The sequence below is a fragment of the Trypanosoma melophagium genome (assembly GCF_022059095.1).
Source record: "Trypanosoma melophagium isolate St. Kilda chromosome Unknown ctg2segment0, whole genome shotgun sequence".
NCBI classification, from domain to species: Eukaryota; Euglenozoa; class Kinetoplastea; order Trypanosomatida; family Trypanosomatidae; genus Trypanosoma; species Trypanosoma melophagium.
Genome location: NW_027125149.1, coordinates 720566 through 738741, shown reverse-complemented (window position 1 = coordinate 738741; position 18176 = coordinate 720566). Strand labels below are relative to the sequence as shown.

The 18176-nt window shown below is 39.5% G+C and overlaps 8 protein-coding genes across 8 annotated transcripts; all 8 read right to left on the bottom strand.

The window, feature by feature from the left end:
- Positions 1-260: 260 nt before the first annotated feature.
- Positions 261-1364, bottom strand: LSM04_008074 (START domain; the record flags this gene model as incomplete). Its single annotated transcript, XM_067336330.1, has 1 exon — positions 261-1364. One exon carries the CDS (start codon positions 1362-1364, stop codon positions 261-263), a length of 1104 nt encoding a protein of 367 aa, XP_067192732.1.
- A 659-nt stretch (positions 1365-2023) lies between these two features.
- On the bottom strand, positions 2024-3076 carry LSM04_002880 (Protein kinase domain; the record flags this gene model as incomplete). The annotated part of the gene is made up of 1 exon (XM_067336328.1): positions 2024-3076. One exon carries the CDS (start codon positions 3074-3076, stop codon positions 2024-2026), a length of 1053 nt encoding a protein of 350 aa, XP_067192441.1.
- A 462-nt stretch (positions 3077-3538) lies between these two features.
- LSM04_000818 (Right handed beta helix domain) lies at positions 3539-4351 on the bottom strand (the record flags this gene model as incomplete). Its single annotated transcript, XM_067336327.1, has 1 exon — positions 3539-4351. The coding sequence occupies one exon, from the start codon at positions 4349-4351 to the stop codon at positions 3539-3541; it is 813 nt and encodes a 270-aa protein (XP_067192328.1).
- Positions 4352-4691: 340 nt separating this feature from the next.
- On the bottom strand, positions 4692-7685 carry LSM04_000389 (uncharacterized protein; the record flags this gene model as incomplete). The annotated part of the gene is made up of 1 exon (XM_067336326.1): positions 4692-7685. The coding sequence occupies one exon, from the start codon at positions 7683-7685 to the stop codon at positions 4692-4694; it is 2994 nt and encodes a 997-aa protein (XP_067192296.1).
- Positions 7686-8610: 925 nt separating this feature from the next.
- On the bottom strand, positions 8611-9705 carry LSM04_009106 (uncharacterized protein; the record flags this gene model as incomplete). The annotated part of the gene is made up of 1 exon (XM_067336325.1): positions 8611-9705. The coding sequence occupies one exon, from the start codon at positions 9703-9705 to the stop codon at positions 8611-8613; it is 1095 nt and encodes a 364-aa protein (XP_067192781.1).
- A 328-nt stretch (positions 9706-10033) lies between these two features.
- On the bottom strand, positions 10034-12796 carry LSM04_002241 (FYVE zinc finger; the record flags this gene model as incomplete). The annotated part of the gene is made up of 1 exon (XM_067336324.1): positions 10034-12796. The coding sequence occupies one exon, from the start codon at positions 12794-12796 to the stop codon at positions 10034-10036; it is 2763 nt and encodes a 920-aa protein (XP_067192407.1).
- Positions 12797-13119: 323 nt separating this feature from the next.
- LSM04_006924 (Protein kinase domain) lies at positions 13120-14577 on the bottom strand (the record flags this gene model as incomplete). Its single annotated transcript, XM_067336323.1, has 1 exon — positions 13120-14577. The coding sequence occupies one exon, from the start codon at positions 14575-14577 to the stop codon at positions 13120-13122; it is 1458 nt and encodes a 485-aa protein (XP_067192667.1).
- A 232-nt stretch (positions 14578-14809) lies between these two features.
- Positions 14810-17725, bottom strand: LSM04_003947 (DEAD2; the record flags this gene model as incomplete). The annotated part of the gene is made up of 1 exon (XM_067336322.1): positions 14810-17725. The coding sequence occupies one exon, from the start codon at positions 17723-17725 to the stop codon at positions 14810-14812; it is 2916 nt and encodes a 971-aa protein (XP_067192501.1).
- Between the last annotated feature and the right edge of the window lie 451 nt (positions 17726-18176).

The following is an 18176-nucleotide window of genomic DNA, read 5'->3' as shown; positions in this document are numbered from 1 at the left end:
GTTTAAAAAAAAACCCACAGTTCATTACCTATTAATATGGCCTTCATCACACTCCATGCATGTACAGGGTTATCAACCACGAATAAGGAAAGAAACAGGGCGACACAATGAAGATAATAATATCTTCCCATACATAAATACACTATGCAAACACTACACACGTATAAATTTAGATTTGTGGTTCTCGTATATAAATAAATATAAGTATATAGTATTGCTAAATCGTTGGAAGAAGAGAAAAAAAAACGGTTTCTAACGTATTAGTGTGGGGTAGTTTGTCTAATGCCATCAATAATGAATGCCATCCTTGTCAAATAGTCAGTTCGTGTGGGCATCCTTCCATCTTGCAAAAATGTTCTATCAACAGTATTCATAGCATCTTGCAAAAGTGCTCTATACTGTTGAAGAGCGATAGTATCCTCATCTCGATTGGGAGCTACCGGTGCAAGTGACAGTGACTCCGCCATCCTACCACCAGTGACCGTTAAGGGTTGGTGTTGCAGAAATGTTCCATTTGATGATGTATTTACCTGTTCTTGATTACCTTGTTTTTCTTCTATATTTTTCTGCGTATCTTTTTTTGCAGCTGTCGCTGCTGCCTTAGCAGCCAACTCATCTTCAGGAAAATTATACTTACTATCCCAGTTCATTTTTGGAGTGCGCCATGGGAGAGCATCACGTGGTACAGTGTGATGCTTTCTTGCAAATTCTGGGTAATCTTTAGAACACTGCTCACATAAATTCATCAATTTTGGTACAAGTCTAGTTGCAGTGAAATTAATAATAGTATGTGGAATAGATCCGCATGGATCACTATGTGTGATATAGGTCAAGAGGGAACCACCCCCATTTAATGGTTGAATAAAATAACCCGTAAGAATTGATTTGGCTCGAATAAATTCTTTCTTCACAGGGCAATCATTGTGAGTGACTGAATGATTAAAAATAATATAATCCCCATTGGTAAACTCCATCCATGAACGCATATTACAAAAGTCACGATTTTTCAAGGGCCATGGAAACTTAGCCGCATAGTATCCAATATCATTATGAGGATTTAGTTTCACTATATTGTAACCGCTAAGCATATTCTCATCCCATACCTCCCGAAAGTCAGCATCATGCAGGTTATCATACAAGTCTTCACAAGGTATTCCCTTCATTTCGCGCCGGACCCGCACAACATTAAGGCTTCCTGCAGCTCCCTGCGGTGCCCGCGACTCCACCGTAATGACGGAGTCCTTGTAGTGCGTTGCCCACGCCTCGGTGGAGAGGGCGAAGTCCCTAAAGGCGCGGAAGTCGGCGAGCACCTGCAGCCGGTACCGCTGCCCGGCGGACTCCGCGTACACCTCGCTGGAGTCCATCAGCGGGAAGGGGAAGAGGGAAGAGGAGGGAAGGGGAGGGAAGGGGCCGAAACGGGGAGTAGAGAAGGAGGTACGGAGAGAGAAAAGGAAAGAAAGAAAGAAGGTAGGACCAGTCTACACGTTACTTCCCTACAGAGAGATAGAATGATAGAAAAAGAAGAAAAGGGGGAGTAATAAGATAGTAGAAAGAAAAAGAGAGGAATGTGTAGGGCAGAGCATGGGGAAAAATAGAAAAAAAGTAATAATAGTAGTAATAAGCATGATAATAAGGATGATAGTTTTTTTTTCGAGAAAAAAAAAGTAATAAAGAAAATAAAGACTATTTTCAATGCAGCGATAACAGCAGAGTTGGGAGAAACAAGTGGTATTTCCTGATGTTCTCCCATTATATATATATATATATATATATATTCTTTAATGAGAAATCAACTCAATACATAATATCAACCTCATGACGCTTTCATAGCTGGAGTTATTCTTGTAGTGTCTTCCTTCCTCTTTGTGAAGGAAATCACGTCCTACAAGATAGAAATAAATAATGCGCAAACACACACACACACCATTATCAACAATATTATCATCAGCAACAACAAAGAAACAAAAATCATAAAGTAACAACAAAAAAAAAGAAACCAACTGCCGTGAGCCATCGTACCTTTTCATCCTTCATCACTTTCCATATCCTCCTCATCATCTTGCTTCACCGCTGCCTCTAGAGCTTCCAATTCCTTCTCAAGTACAGTAACACTCAAACGTAGTTTATCCAGCAAGGCCTGTCGTTCCGTTATCTCCGGTGATAACTGCAATAACTGCGTTGGAAGTGTACACTGTACTACTGTAAAGGGATCAGGTCGCTCTTTTGGATCACTTCTTGTCATGCGACGCACGAGTTGTTGTAACTCCGCTGAGTATGTGTTAAACTCGCCGGTGTATTGTCCAGCCCGCACAAGTGATGGATCACCTCCCATTAACTCCACACAACTAGCCCCCAACGCATACACATCCGCCTCCCCATGCTGTGGAGTAAATGGACACATTGAAAATGCTTCAGGGCATAAATACCGTTTATCCCCATTATCATCATTTGTACCACGGAACCTCTCACCAGTATCTGGTCGTTCCTCAAATAGAGGACGCACCAGTCCAAAGTCTGCTAACTTGAACGTATATGTTCCATCTTCCATTCTTCGAGCTAATATATTTTCAGGTTTTACATCTTGATGTGCAATATGATGGCGGGAAAGCCAATGTAATGCAGAAGCTATTTGATGTAAAACAGAACGTAAAAGTAGTTCCGGGACAGGACGATCAAATTTTGCTATAGATTTGCCTGAAAACCACTCTGTACGCACATAAACAGTTTTATCCTCTACCCAAGCATCAAAGTAGCGTAGAATATTAGGGTGATTACAAGCACTTAATGCATATACTTCTTGAAGTCGCTGCTGTAGATCACCTTCTCCGGAAATCATTCGTTTTGTTTGCTTTAAAGCATAAGAATGACGATCAAGATCAAATATTCCCTTTTGTACTACACCAAAAGATCCTGCAGCGGTATCTTCTACTAAACTCATCTCATTATTAAGTCTACTCATAATATACAATGCACCCAAGCTAGTATTTAATGAATATGTTTGCATGCCAACACTATCTGAGAATGGCCCTCCATGACTGTCATCTCTATCAGTAAAATCATTGCCTATATGACTCATTCCATCTAAATTACAGATACTATAAAACCAAGAAAAAACAAAAACAACAGGATAAAAATAGAATAAAAGATCTGTTGGTCTACAGTAGTAGTAAATAAGGATAACAATAACATTTTTTTTTTTGACTGTTATTCGTCAAATATAAATTGTCATCATCATCATTCCAATGGATGCAGAAAATAGAAGAAGGAAGAAAATCATCAGTTTTTCGTTTTCTTTCCTTCTGTTTTCTTCGTTTCCTCTCCATCTCCATCCACCCTTTTTTTTTCGTTGATGTTCTTTTTTTTTTTTACATCCAATCTGCAAGAAATAGGGATCTCCTTGTAATCTTTTCTGCTCCCCCACATGAAAAAAAAAACCGAGAAACAAAGAAGGAAATAAAAGAAAAGAATATATATATATATATATATATATATATATATATATATATATATATTTCCTCTCTCTATTACTTCTCTGTTTTCACACTGCCACAGGGTTGGGATCCACATCAAGTTTACCGCTTATTTGATTGGAACCCAACTTGGCATCACAGCCGCTTAACACATGCATAGATCCTTCAAAGCTGTTTTCTGTCCATATCCCTTTCCCACCCTGAGAGACAAAGGCACAGTGCATTCCACACTCTCGTACCTGATTTCCTTGTATAACGGGATCACTTCCATCTGTCACATAAATGCCAAACTTCTGCACATGTTCTATGGAATTCTTTTCTATTGAACCTGTTGATTGAGCCCGGTAATATACACCAAATATAGTATCACGAATTCGATTATTACCAATTGTAACAGCAGCATTATTGACTTGAATACCATTTACACGACATTCGTAAATATCGCAGTCCTCCACTTCACCTGAAGAACCAGGAGAAAAATAAACTCCAACTCCACCAGTTTCACAGTGGTGAATTCTTGAACGACGAATGGTTAATTTGGCTCCCTCTCCCACACGAACACCATCAGAACCGTGATGAATGTCACAGTCTTCAATAACGGCATGACCTTTACGAACATCTATTCTTCCACGAATTTGTAATCCTCTTAGTGTAACGTTAGCTCCAATAACAACTCCATTCGTTACGACTGTTTCACTCTCTGCAAGTGAATTATCTGTTTCCGAAACGAGCGTAACCTCTTTCGATATTTTAAGTAGCTCTTCATATAAACCAGGTTTTAAAGCAACTGTATCACCAACATTAGCATTATTTATTGCATCTGTAACAGAGCTATACGCACCCTCTGCACCTGGGTTGACTGTGAGTGTCACAGGTTCCATGGTTTTGTTGTAAGCAGCAGAAAAAACCACCTACACTGGTTGGGTATCAACACTAAAAAAAAAAAGAAAGCAATAACAGAAAAAAAAAGCAATTAAAATAAGAATAAAGCGTGAGAAAAAAAAAGATAATGGATCATACTTTCTTTTTCTGAGTATGGCTGCACATGGGTAAGAGTATAATTGAATTAAAATAATGTATTTTGCAGTGCAAAAAGAAAAAAAACAACATAAATAATAGATATATATATGTATATATAATTACAGCAACAAACTACGTGGAATAGACACAGAATAAGAAAAATGGAAAAAAAACATTTCCCATGCGAACGTATAATATCAATTATTCCTCTGGTAATAGCTTCATCCACGAAGGAGGACGAGAGATAGTGAAACGCATGGGTGACTTTTCAATATTTGCATTGTGAATAAAAACAGAAAGTTCTTCGACATATATAGAATCACTACCAACAGTAGCCTGATTTACCTTTTCATCTTCTGTTCCTATAATTTTCCATCCTTCGGTAACAATACTCTCTTGTAGGCGGTACAGTGATCCAGCTAGCAATCCATCCTGATCAGAACAGCATGTAGCCATAACGGCAATACATCCTTCTGAAGAAGGGCCTTCTAAAACTTCCATCGTGTACAAAGCGAAAAACTCTGTGGATAAGAGAGGTAGTGAAACGGTATTTACTGGACACAAACGTAGCAAGACTTTCATCACTAGATGAATAGCCTTAGTAGGAATGGAAGAATCTACTATGGCAATTAGACCACAGGAAGAGGGATTAAGCAAATAGGCAAGAGAGTACATTCTATTAACTTGAGCTTGTTGTTGTGCCACGGAACGAGCAAAACCATGTGAGGCTATTCCAGGAGGTTTATACGCTACGATAAGATTATCTAATACGGCTACAAGTGTATTCGTTCCTGTTAAAGATGCCTGAGGAGCTATAGAACAAAGTGTAAAAATATTACTTTTTGTATCGTATTGCTTCTTTTTTGGAAGACAGGAAAGATGAACCTTATAGTGAGTCTGCACAAAAGCTTTCATGTCTTGATTATACGTATTATTAAAAATTTCTCGAGTTTTTTTTGTCCACGAGACTTTAATTGACAAAGGTTTTACATTAGGTAGAGATGACATTAACAATCGATGAATAACATATTCATCTGTAAATAACATCTCTACAGAAGGTGGAGTTCCATCACTAAAAAAACCTACTAATGCATAATATTCAGAAGCTGGAGAGTTATTCTTGTATTCTTGCAAACTCTTGTAGAGTTCTTTCCAGTATCCGTGCCCCTCTGCCACTAAAACTGTCAATCTCAATAAGGCAGCGTTATTCCAAACATTCTCATCAAGAGATTCAAAAATATTATGAGAAAGTGAACCAAAAGGTGCTCGTTGTGCTGCTCGAAGAACTGAAACCCATGCATTAAAATCCACATTTTTAATATTTTTAACAAATTTCAAAGCATGTCTCCAATGACCACCATCCGCATATCCTTGAAGAATATACCGCCAAGAACGAGGATTCATTTGATGTGAAATATCTACTTTATCAGGACATCTAGCACAGAGGAGAGTTGTCATAAACCTTTCAGGTACGACTCCATACTTTTGTACTGCAGCTAACGCCTCTTCCCATGGTGCAGATGCAGGCATTCCACATACAACTGAACAGAGTACACGATGTGCAGATTCCGGCATTACTGGCGCAAGAGATGTGTAAAACTTAAGGGCCTCTTTCCACCGTTTGGCATCTCTCAAAGCATACATAGTTTGAAGACAGGCATCTTTGAGAAATAAATCATCCTCAACAGTTCGAGGAGGTTCACAAGTAGAAATGACATCCAGTACATCTAACGCGTAACACCAACGTTCTGAACGACGAACAGCTTGTGCCAACGCAGAAGCCGTTATAAGGGATCCATTCTCTCCCTCACTACGACTCTCTCGAAGTAAGTGAAAGAATTTCCCAGTCTCACCAGCATCACTCAGTAAACGTAATACTATTGGTAATTGATTACGCCACTTCATATCCCCAGATGCAAGACATTCCTTCATAGATTTAAGTGCTGTTTGCCATACAAGTTGAGTGTCTCCAGAGAGGATATCGCCATACTTTTGCTCAAATATTAAGGATTCTTTTATATTATGATGAAAAAGAACTTGACGAGCCGCAAAATAAGCTTCCGCTCCTTTCATACTTCCAAGTACTTGTAAAACTGTAGATCGAGAGTGTCCTTTTAAACCAATTTTACCAAGTGCCTCACAACTCAAAGAAGTTCCACAAAATGTAACAACATCTGTCAATGTACGAGAATCTATACCTGAAATTTGAGACATTAACTCCCCCAATTGTGACGAAAGTAGAAATAAACGAAATCCTTCATTGGTTTCTTCACGTCGACGACAATCTCTAAAAAGCCGTTGCAGACCTTCTTTATCTCCATCCATTGCATATTGTTTACCATTTCGAAAGATAATAGAGGGAGTTACACCTTTTCCCACATCATCAGAAATATCAAATGATGTAATAAAAAGATAAGGACGTAATTTTTTAGGCGATAAGGGTATAAAAATAGAAGACAGAATTTCACGTTCGTTCTCATAATTAGTATAAACGAAATACCAATCCAATGAGTATAATAGTAGTCTATACTCATGTACAGTCTCAGTTGATGTACTACTTTTTAAAATACGTACCGAACCCTCAGCAACTTCTTTAATTCTATTTATAATAGATGTATTAAGATGGTTTCTACTATTTGAACAGGCAAGTACGTATATAGTAAACAACCGTAAGGCATGACATGTATCCTTTGCACTAAATTTATTTGATGATATTACTTTTGTTATTCTTTCTGATAACCAATTTTTCTCTATACGCTGAATTACTTCTTCATACTTTTCACCGTAGTATAGTACAGAAACATAAAGTGCAGCGCTATGAAAGTCATCCTTCTCACTATATTTCCCTACATCCCTTGCATACTCGCAGTGTTGCTCACTAAAGCGGGTTCGACGGCTAAGTGGAAGTGATAAAGATGCATTTAATGCCCCTAATGCATTTAGAACAATAGAACGATTAAGACTTTCATTCGGTGTAGCATACAGATGGGCAAAGAATTCACCAAGTGCGGGTATTTCCATTGTTGGTTTCTCAGGCAGCGACGAGAGATTATCACCTGTAGAAGTATTTCCACTTAATGTGGCTTCACCTACACTATCGGGGTTTCTACCGTAAAGTTCAAAGAAAAGCTGCGCATCCACGATAAACCTACGCTGGCTTGTACAAAGCAGCTGTTTCGATAAAAAACGCCGCATGTCAATCCCTTTTATTATTAGTATTATTAGTTATTATTTATTAGTATGAGGGATAGTATTATTTTGGGAGAGGCATCTCAAAAATAAAGAGGTGAGAAAAAAGAAAAAAAAACAAAAAAAAAAACACATATATAGATGTATATATAGATAGAGATAAAAATAAAATATACGAAATTTCAAGTAAAAAAGAAATCCAATAAAATCAAGACAAATCTCATTGTCAGACATATACGTGTATGTACTAAATATAACTATATATATAGATAAAGGTTTATATTATTTCTTTACTTACTTATACAAACACAATACCCTCGATGGTCACAATGTACCCACCCATAGTAGACATAAGAAACTAACCGCTTTAATACCCTTTAATGTTGCGTGTTACTACAATACAAGAAAAAAGCACACACATATATGCATATCTCTCAGCAGAGGAGTAGGAAATGCTGATAAGGGAAAGGCAAAAAAAGTCATATTATACTTTTCGTTATTATTTTCTCACGCTACTTCGAGCTTAACACAATAATAATAATAATAATAACAACAACAGTTACCTCTGTAGTGGATATTAAAAGGAAAAAAAAACAAGATCCTAGCGGAAACAAAGAAAGAAACAAACAAAGAAAAGGTAAAAGAAAAACCGCAACGCCAGAAATAAGTGAACATAATATTCATTTTTATCCTTGATTTTTCTTTTCCTTTTTATTAGCCTTAGTTTTTTTTTCGTTTTCTTCCTCTTTTCCTTCGTATTATTCGGCCTTCAGCTACTTATTCTCTCCTCCACACCTTTCAATTATTACGTCACAACTTTTAAAAAAATTTCTTTTCCACAGATGCTTCCAAGTAAATGGAAAACTTTATTCCTGTTTTTTTTTCTTTTCGCTTAACCAGATGCACTCGATTCGTGATCCGCAGAAGCAAGTCACGCGTTCATGACACTATCAGAGCCCTGCAGTGAGACGGGGGAAACCCCGTCATTTCCAGATGTTGCATGCAAGTGAGAACCAGGTGCATTTTCAGGAACAAAATTCGAGTGCTCAGTTGATGCGAATGCTAGAGTATTCGTATTGTTTTTATTATCTCTTTTCAGCATGCTTTCATCAAGCTCAGTACCAACAGTTGTACCAGCAAACTGAGAAGTCATTTGAGCTACAGCAACATTATATTGCGGAGGCTCTGAACTATGTTCCCTCGCTGTAGCAGTTGTAAAGCAGTGTGTTGGTCTTACACCATAAGGAAAGAATGACATGCCTTGAGGCAATTGAGTCCCTGGCAAAACACAAACAAACCCACCTTGAGCATCACTAACATCAATTTGTTGATATGGTTGATGTGGTTGTGGTTGCTGATGCTGCTGCTGTGGTGGTGGGGGCGGTGGTGGCGGTGGTGGTTGAGTGCCTGGAGTTCCGCCCCTTGCAAAGTGTTTTGGTGGCGGAAAACATTGCACTGTGTGTGGAACGGTATGCATTATTGAGCCATCGGCAGAAGTTTGCATGTAATACGTGGGATAGTACAGGTTGTGTGGAGCTGAGTACATGGGTTGCGGAGAAGGGCCATGTTGATAGGGATTTTGCTGACAGCATGGCATCCGAACATACATCATTTGCGGGCTTTGTTGAGCAAACATCATTGGCTGAGCCTGAACCTGCGCACGTCCTGCAGCTTGCGCCATATTCATAGTTTGAAAAACTGCTTGATTAACGTAATACCCCCCGCCTGCAGGAGGCATTTGCATAGTTGGCGGTTGTTGTTGTTGTTGTTGTTGTTGTGGTGGTGGTGGTGGTGGTGGTGGTGTGGGGATACTCGTTGTTGGCAGTAATGTGTTATCATCCACCTTCCCCTCTGCGGGTGCAGAGACATTTCCACCACGAACACCATGACCATCAGCGTGTGGAAATACGCCGCTCTTTCGCAGAGGAGACGACTTGGCTGGAGCCGAAGATGTGACGGAGCCGTCATTCTGTTGGAAACCCTCCCAGTCAATACCTTGCAGTATACGAGCAATATCCGACTCCATTCTTCGCTACGATTTACGCTGCAGCAAAAACAGCACTTATGAAAAAGAACAGAAAAGAAAAAGAGCATTTTGGTCACATCGTTAAAAGAATTCCATGTAAACGAAAAATAATAAAAAACATTTATAACACGAGTTCAGTGAATCTCAGAAAGAAATACCAACAACGACATTGAAAAAAAAAGAAAGATTTTGAAAAATAAAGCACAAAAAAAACTGCAAACATAAAAAAAAAACCTCGAACCGAAAATAAACGAAAAAAAGGAAACCAGTCAAAACAAAAGCAAAAAAAAAAAGCATCATATAAGCGCGATATGAACATATTTCCCCCCTAATCAGAAAGTTGAGAAATAGCCGATGTGAGTTGTTTGATGGCACATTCCAGTCGGTCCAGCTGGTTTGCCGCTGTTCGCGTATTTCGGTACTGAGCTAACTCCTTGCGCCACTGCCGCGAGAAGTTCACCGCCTCCTCAATAGCCAACTCCCGCTCCTCTAGTATTGTGCACAATTGTTGGTTCCACATTTCGTTATCCAACCGTGACGCACAATCAACACGCATTGATCGTACAATCAAGAGAAGTTTATCTACTTCATTGTACTTCTGCGCTAACCGCTCTTCTGCTTCACGATGCGTTAACAAATCGCGTTCACGACGTAGTAATAACGTATCCTTTGTATCTACAGCCGTCTCACGCTGTATTAATGTTCCCTCAAGCAACTGTTCCTGCAGCTGCAACTTCCGTTCTCCATACACATTTTCTGCTATCCGTGCAAGTCGTTCTGTAATGGCCGCAAGCTTATTCTCACGCCACTCAAGCATTCGTGCATTTACACCTACAAAACCTTCATCTTTACCTACAGTTCGTTCATGGACTACAAGCAACCTACTTTTATCATCCTCTCTCTCACCCTGTGGCATCGCATCTGAAGTCAGAGAAGCAAGCTCCTTCTCTATTCCTTCAATAGCAGAATCCAGCGCACCATAACAATAGGATTTGTTTTGAAACCCACCTCTCGATCCTGCAAATTCGGCTTTCAGTCTTCCCTCAAGTTGTATCATCGCTTCTAAACGCTCATTCAACTCATTTTCCTTTAGTTTTAGCGCAACCGACTTCTTTTTGAGCTTATTACCAGCTGCCTTCATATCTTCAAGATAGTGATATACATCTTCTTCACGCTTGCGAAACTCTGCAATGCATGACTCCAGTTCCTTTACCTTCCCACTACGGTTTGTGTAGTCCACTGACGCTGGGAATGGAGTGGTTACACCAGCCGAGGCAGCGTAGGACTCGCGCAATGCGCGTAGGTGTTGTAGTGGCTCCTCAATGCTGGGAAACAACTGGTGAAGAAGATCAAATGTTGGAATTACAAAGAAATCCAGGAAAGGAATCTGTGAACGTTCCACCGACGTCGGAGGGTCGAAGCCGGGTGTCACCGGCAGTCCACGTCGCCGTTCATCTTCCGCCTGCTCCGCAAACTCATCCAGCACTACCAACCACTTCTTCGCTATAGTCAAACCACGTGAACTGGCGCCAATGTCAGCCGCGTGAAGAATTAGGGAAAGCGCCTCAATGCGATCCTCTGCTGAGGTGCAGTCAAAGCCCCCATTGCCCACCTTCGTTCCCCAACGTAGCATACTCTCACGATGTATACTCATATCTGTGTGCGCGATGAGTCGCGTTACAATATTTTTAAACTCCAGAAACGATGTATCGTCCATCGTACTGGTAATATCAAGATCTGGCACTGTCAGCAGTTCAAACGCCGTTGCCGTGTGCAGCTGCTCCAACGTACCCCGTCCACAGTAGCGGAAACTCACAGGATCGTGTACAGCTGCTAGAAACGCATTTGTCCGACCTGGGTGACGAATATCATGTGCCATCGCAGCAAAAGCAGCAGCCTTCCGCTCCAGCAGCGTCATGTGCTGCACTAGTGGCGGAGCAGCCGCTACAAGAGCAAACACACCTTGCAAAACATCTGCTGCATGCGCCGCATTATGATAGGGATTCGGTCTGTAGTTGTTTTCTACGGCTGCTGTCAGTTGAGCCCACTTTTGCATCTCATCATCGGTAGAAAATAGGTTCCATTGCACAGCAACCGCGGCAGCTACCGTTTGCAATATAGAAGGGACTCGTGATGCAACCTTCAATGTGTCAAAGTCCCAATCAGACAAACTCACAGAAGCACCCAGTGCTCCACGTGGTTTTGGGGGAACAACAGTTAACACAGTTTCCTGTACAATGGATATGGGTAGAACTCGTGTAGATGGTATGTATTTTAGAGCATCCTGAATTTTCTTATCACTTTTGTATTCCTTATACAACCGTTCCATTTCAGATTCATATAATTTTACTCTTTCTTTCAGTTTTTCAGCAGTTTCTTCACTTGAGGTTGCACGTACAATGGATTTTTGTAACTCTTGTTTAATTTCTTTGAAATGGATATCATATTTTTTCAGTTGATCACGTAGATCAGCAGTTTTTTTTTCTGTTTCCTGTTGTTGATAATTTACATCGTATAGTTGCTTCTCTTTGGCAACAATTTGAGCATGAGCACGGTCTAACTGCTCTTGCAATGTTTCAACCTTTATTTCGAGATCGCTACTTTGCTTTAACCTTGGTTGATTTTCCTCCCGTAAAACTTCTGAACTTCTCATTAGTGCATTCACTTGATCAAGTAGCTGTGGGGTTATAGCAGTACCTTCATTATTGTTATCGTTTGTTTTTCCCATGGAATCATTTACAGAAGCTGGATGAGCAGAAATATCTTCCCCATTCTGATTCTGGGATACTTTCGGTAAAGAAAGTGATCTAGCTCTTTCAGTATATTCACCTAAAAATAACTCTTGTTCTGGACCTACCGAGGGTCGGTGACTCTGAAGCATAGAAAAACAGTCAATACATACCTTTGAAGGCGCACTATTAGAGGCGATGGCAGATTCCGCCTGTACACAATCAGAACAACAAAGTTTTCCACAACATGGGCAGTTAGCCTTTGAGGTAAAAAATGTAAACTTTTTTCCGCAAGTAGAACAATTCTCACCCTTTTCAGCCCATTCGCTGCGTGGTACAGGAAAATCTGGGACCTCTGCCATAACAAAAAAGCGATAGGTGCTCAATCTTTAGAGCTTTTTTTTTATTTTTGTGTTGTGAAACCAAAAAGTAATAATAAAAGAAAAAAAGAGAGACAAGTAAATAAAGAAAAAAATATTACAAGAAATAAAAACAAAGAAGAATAACCCTCTTAAAAACAGACCACTCTAGCCTTGTGGAACACAGAAAATAATTTTGACAGAGAACAAACAAACACAAAAAAAACACCAATTAAGGCATAGAAGTGCCCTTTTACTCCTAAAATTAAAAAGAAAAACAACTAGGAGAGCAAATAAAAAAAAAGAAGACCAAACATAACAACTAATCAACGAAGACCATAGTTCGTCACTTTATATTGAGAAATTAGTAAGGCAGCGTCATCAAGTTGTTCCAGATCGATCTTCGACCCACCACTTGAATGTTTCTGGACAACCGCCGCAATATCATCGATAAAACTTGACGTTGTATTCATTGTAGAAGATAAGCTAGTTAAATACTCATTACCAGAATCACTCGTTTGAGGGGTTAACAAACCCCGTTGCAATTCTATAATTACAGGAATATCGCCATTAGAGAGTGGATTTACGTCTCCAAAGAGTTGAAGACGTTTTTGAAGCATATTTTGACGTAATTCGGACATATTAATTTTGCTTTTCGCATTCTTAATTCGATTCATCGCCTCAGCTCGACTTTCAGCGTCCAGTACCTTTGGATTATTTTTATTTGAAGTTTTTTTCCCAGAAATAACTTTTTTTTTCTCATTACCTTTGCTTGGTACCGACTTTGTTTCACGTGATGGACTCACTTTCTGTTGCTTTTTTTGCTCTTTCCCATCTGCTGATTGTATAGCGGGGGAATCAGTATTTGAAGGAGGATCTGGTGAGAAAACAAGTTCAGGCCCATAATGCTGTTGAATAAATCTTCCTCTAGATGGTTTTTGGGTTGGATGCGATGGGTGACTTGGTGGTACCAGAAGATGGTAATCAATTAAGTCTTGTGCTGTAGGCCGATCAACAGGATCTTTACTAAGCATTTTACGTACAATCTCTTCAAAACGTGAATCAAGACCAGTATTAAATGGTGCAACATCTTTAGTAAGAATTTGCCGGATAATACCAGGTAAATGTTCCGCTTCAAAAGGACGACGTAGTGTACACATTTCGTAAAAGACGACACCAAGACTCCATACATCACTACGTTCATCATATGCTTCAGACTCACACACTTCTGGGGAAAAGTATAGAGGAGTACCAATCATACTTTGCGCTGACACCGCAGCACTTGTGAGGACGGTGCAAACGCCAAAATCTCCGAATTTCACATGATTCTTTTCAGTGAGAAATATATTACTAGTTTTTATATCTCTATGTACAATACGTCTTGAGTGTAGATAAGCAAGACCACAGAGAAGTTCTGCCATCCATTCAATAATGACATCTTCTGGAAACGGTAAACCTCTTCCTTCTTCCTGCTGACGTTCTATAAGTTCCTCAAGTGTGCATTCACAACTTTCCATAATAATGTTTACAGAATTATCACCACTAAAACTTTCACGAAATTTAACAATATTTGGATGATCAACATCATTCATAACAAGTATCTCCTTTTTTACTCGTAGTTGCTCTTCAAGGGTCATTGAGTCAAGAAACATTTGTTTCAATACATACTCTTTCTTTGTAAGCGCATCAGCCACCTTAAACACATCACTAGTACTTCCTTGACCCAAATATTCTCCAATAATATAGCGCTCAAGTCCAGCAGCTGATTTGTCGCGAGGCTCCATAATATCGTGACAATCTTATATTAGAAAAAAAGAAAAAAAGACAAAAAAAAAGAGAGAGAGAGAGAGAGAGATAGCATAAGGAAGATAAAAGATAAAGGAGAAGGGAATTTTTTTTCTTCTTCTACCATATACAGTTTCATATACTAATAATAATAATAATAATAATAATAATAATAATCACTTATTCACAATATCTACACAAGATTAACTCTTTAGAGTAAAGTGTATAAACTTATTGTGCTCTGCGTCGTTTTTGTAGCAAATGAGTAAAATACGGACGAAATTCAGCCGGGATATGTTGAGCGAATGCCAACAATAACCCCTTCTCGTGTTCAGCAGCTGCTTCTCTGAATAACACTGCGAGATCATCCACAGCAGCGTCGAGTCCTCTTTTTTTATCATCAACCGATAGGGTAGTGGTATCACGTATAGAGGCAATTTGTTTTAATTTATCTCGAAATTTGTCGTAGCTTGCAGGTTGGAGCTTTTTTTTCATAAACTGACAGAATTCCTTTGAAGTTGATCCAATAAAAGATTTAAGTTCAGTTTTTTCTTCAGATTCTAATAAAACAGGAAGTACAGGTAATACCTGCTTCTTAAATAGGGGTGTTGGCGTTATTTTTTCCGTTTTTGTTGATGATGATGACAATGTAGATAATGCTGACTCTTTACCGGTAGGAGAAGAGCCATGAACGGTAAGAGAAGGCAGTTCCTCGGAATCAGCAATGTATTTTTGAATCTGAACAACTTTTTCAGCAGTTGCTTTATTCATCTGTTCAGCTGCAAAAAGTTTTGCCTTCTCTGCAGAATCTGGAATTACTTCGGCATTTGGTGTCATAGAGAAACCTGCGATCGTAGCAGAACCTGAGAGACTACTACTATTACTATTACTAGTAGTAGTATTAATAGTAGTAGATGGTCGAATCCATCCATCACCCATACGACGCCTAAAAGAGGCAAAAAATTTTGCTATACATGCGTATGATTCCCTAAATTCACGATGAACAGAACATCGTTCTCCCACCCACTTTGAGATTCCACCCAACTGATTTGCAAATCTCTCGTCTGCTAACAAAACTGCTCCATAGTCATCCTTATGTCGTATAACACGTCCTACACATTGATTGACTGCTCGCATTGCCTCATTAATATACCAATCCTCTCCTGTGAAAAGTTTCCCCTGTACCTTTGGTCGCTGTGGTGCGACGCGTGTAATATAGTCCCGCTTTAAACGCACAAAGAGATCCGTGTGATTAGCGAATGGGATACCAGCAACAACAACGCATCTACCGTGATGGTCGGCGAAGTCCACACCCTCGCTAATCTTCCCACGGCAGACAGCGAGGAGAATGGCCCCACGGGCGGGTGCGGCATCGACCGCCTGCTGGAAGGCCGTAACGATGGCGGGGAGATCGGCCGCGGCGGCGGGCTCCACAAAGACGGGCTTTAGGGCCGCCAGCCGCCCCCACACCGTCAACTCTCCTTCTTCTTTTTCTTTCTTTTCGTTTTCTTTTTCTCGGCCCTCCCCGCCGGCCCGCCAGACCGCCACCGCCGCCCCCAGCGCTGCATAACTTGGAAAGAAGACCAAAACCCCGCCGGGGGTGTGGCGTGCGAGATTCACCAGCGACATGCCGAGTCCCACCTTGTAGTCCACCCGCCCGCGGAACACATAACTCCCATTAAGCCGCTCCCCACCAGGGCCCTTACACAACACCGATCCCACCACCTGATGGGGCTGAATCACATGACTTCCCTTTAGACAGACATCAAAGCATAAACCAAGCTCCGCAGCAAAGTGATCCAGAGGAGAAAGTGTACCACTCGTTAAAAGAAGGGAACGAAGACCAGAGACAAGACGCTGCACTGTGCATGAGGTATCAAGACACCAGTAACCTAGAGATCGTTGTGTTTGTCTTCCATCAATACTTTTAACACTTTGTATAACAAAACGACAAGCCTCTTCATCACTCTCTTCATTATTCTCAAAAACAAAATTTAAAAATTGTTGTACTTTGGAAAGACCTGTTGCCGCACTTTCACTTTGTGCTAAAAGAGTAATTGCTTTAGTCATAACATCATTAATTCCACTCCCTTCTTGACTACTTCCAGTAAATAATTTCCTTGTAATAAGTGCTTTAGCTAAAAAAGGAATCATATAGGATCCCTCACGTACAATTTCTTCATTAGATGAAACCATTATATTATTAGAAATTTTTTTACTTTTTTCGTTCTCTTCATTTTTTTCTTCAATAATACGAGTTTCTAATCCACATAAAATAATTTTTAAAGAAGAAATTTCTTGTTCATCCATCAAACCTTCTTGATGATCATCATCAGATGCTGACTCCATCACAAGTCTTTGCATTGCAAGAGCTCTAGAACAGTCATGAATGGCATTTGTTAAGTCCAGAGGTAAAAGATTCATACAAGAAGATGAACCTAAAATTGAAGGCAAATTATGCGCTTCATCAACAATCAATATAGATTTTTTTACCTCAAATGGAAGTTGTTTACGTAGAGATAAATCAAACATATAGTTATAAGGAAGAAATACAATATCAGCTTCCTTTGCTTGTTCCCTTTCCATATAGTAAGGACAAAATCCACAACTACGACCGTTAGATACCAAGTCTTCCATGTCATGTACCCCCATATCATTTGATTCTATCGCTATTTGAGAGCTACGAGATTGAAAGCCCCTGTAATATCGACAATTTTTTTCTTCTCGAAGTGTATTACACATACTTTGCTGAGCATGTGCACTACGAAGATTTAATACTTGAGGATGAACACACATATGTTCTCTTGAACCTAATATAGACATTGAAAAAATATTTCCATAACGTGTTCGTTTCAATTCACGAATAACTTGACTCAATTGTGCATGAGTACGACTACAGTACATTACTTTAGTCATACCTGCTTGCTCGTTCATACACCTCATTTGCTCATTTGTACGTCTCTTTTCCAACCATGCAAGAGTAGCACAAAGAAGACAAAGTGTTTTGCCAGTTCCTGTTGGAGACTCCAACAAAGCATTAGTACCATTATTAAGAGCATTTATAACAGCCTGCATATACTCCACTTGAGCCGGATACGGATCGAAAGGAAATGATACTTCAATGTCACCAATAGGAACGGAAGACATTGTTATTAATATATTTAAGTATATATGTATATTTTCTGCTGCTATACTTTAATTTGATTATTTCTTCTCTATTTTGTTTATGTTTTATTCTTCTGAATGAGTTCCACTTCTGACAAGCAGAGAACCCTCACTTCACATAAACCATACGCTAATGAAACAATTCCTCTTCTATATATTCCTTCCTTCCTTCTTTCCTTCCCTTTATTTATCAATGTATTTTCTTATTCCTTTTTATGTATATTATCACCAACTGCAGTCACTGACAATCTCATGCGAAATAAAGAAAAAACAAGAACAAAGTATACGTGTTGTTGTTATCGTTGTTGTCCCTGGTGTGTCCAGTAGAAATGTAAAATAAAATAAAATAAACCCCACATTAATAAAAAAAATACTCTCTTCAGCTATCAGTACGACCAAGAGAACAAGAAGAGTCACAAAAAGAGATACTCAT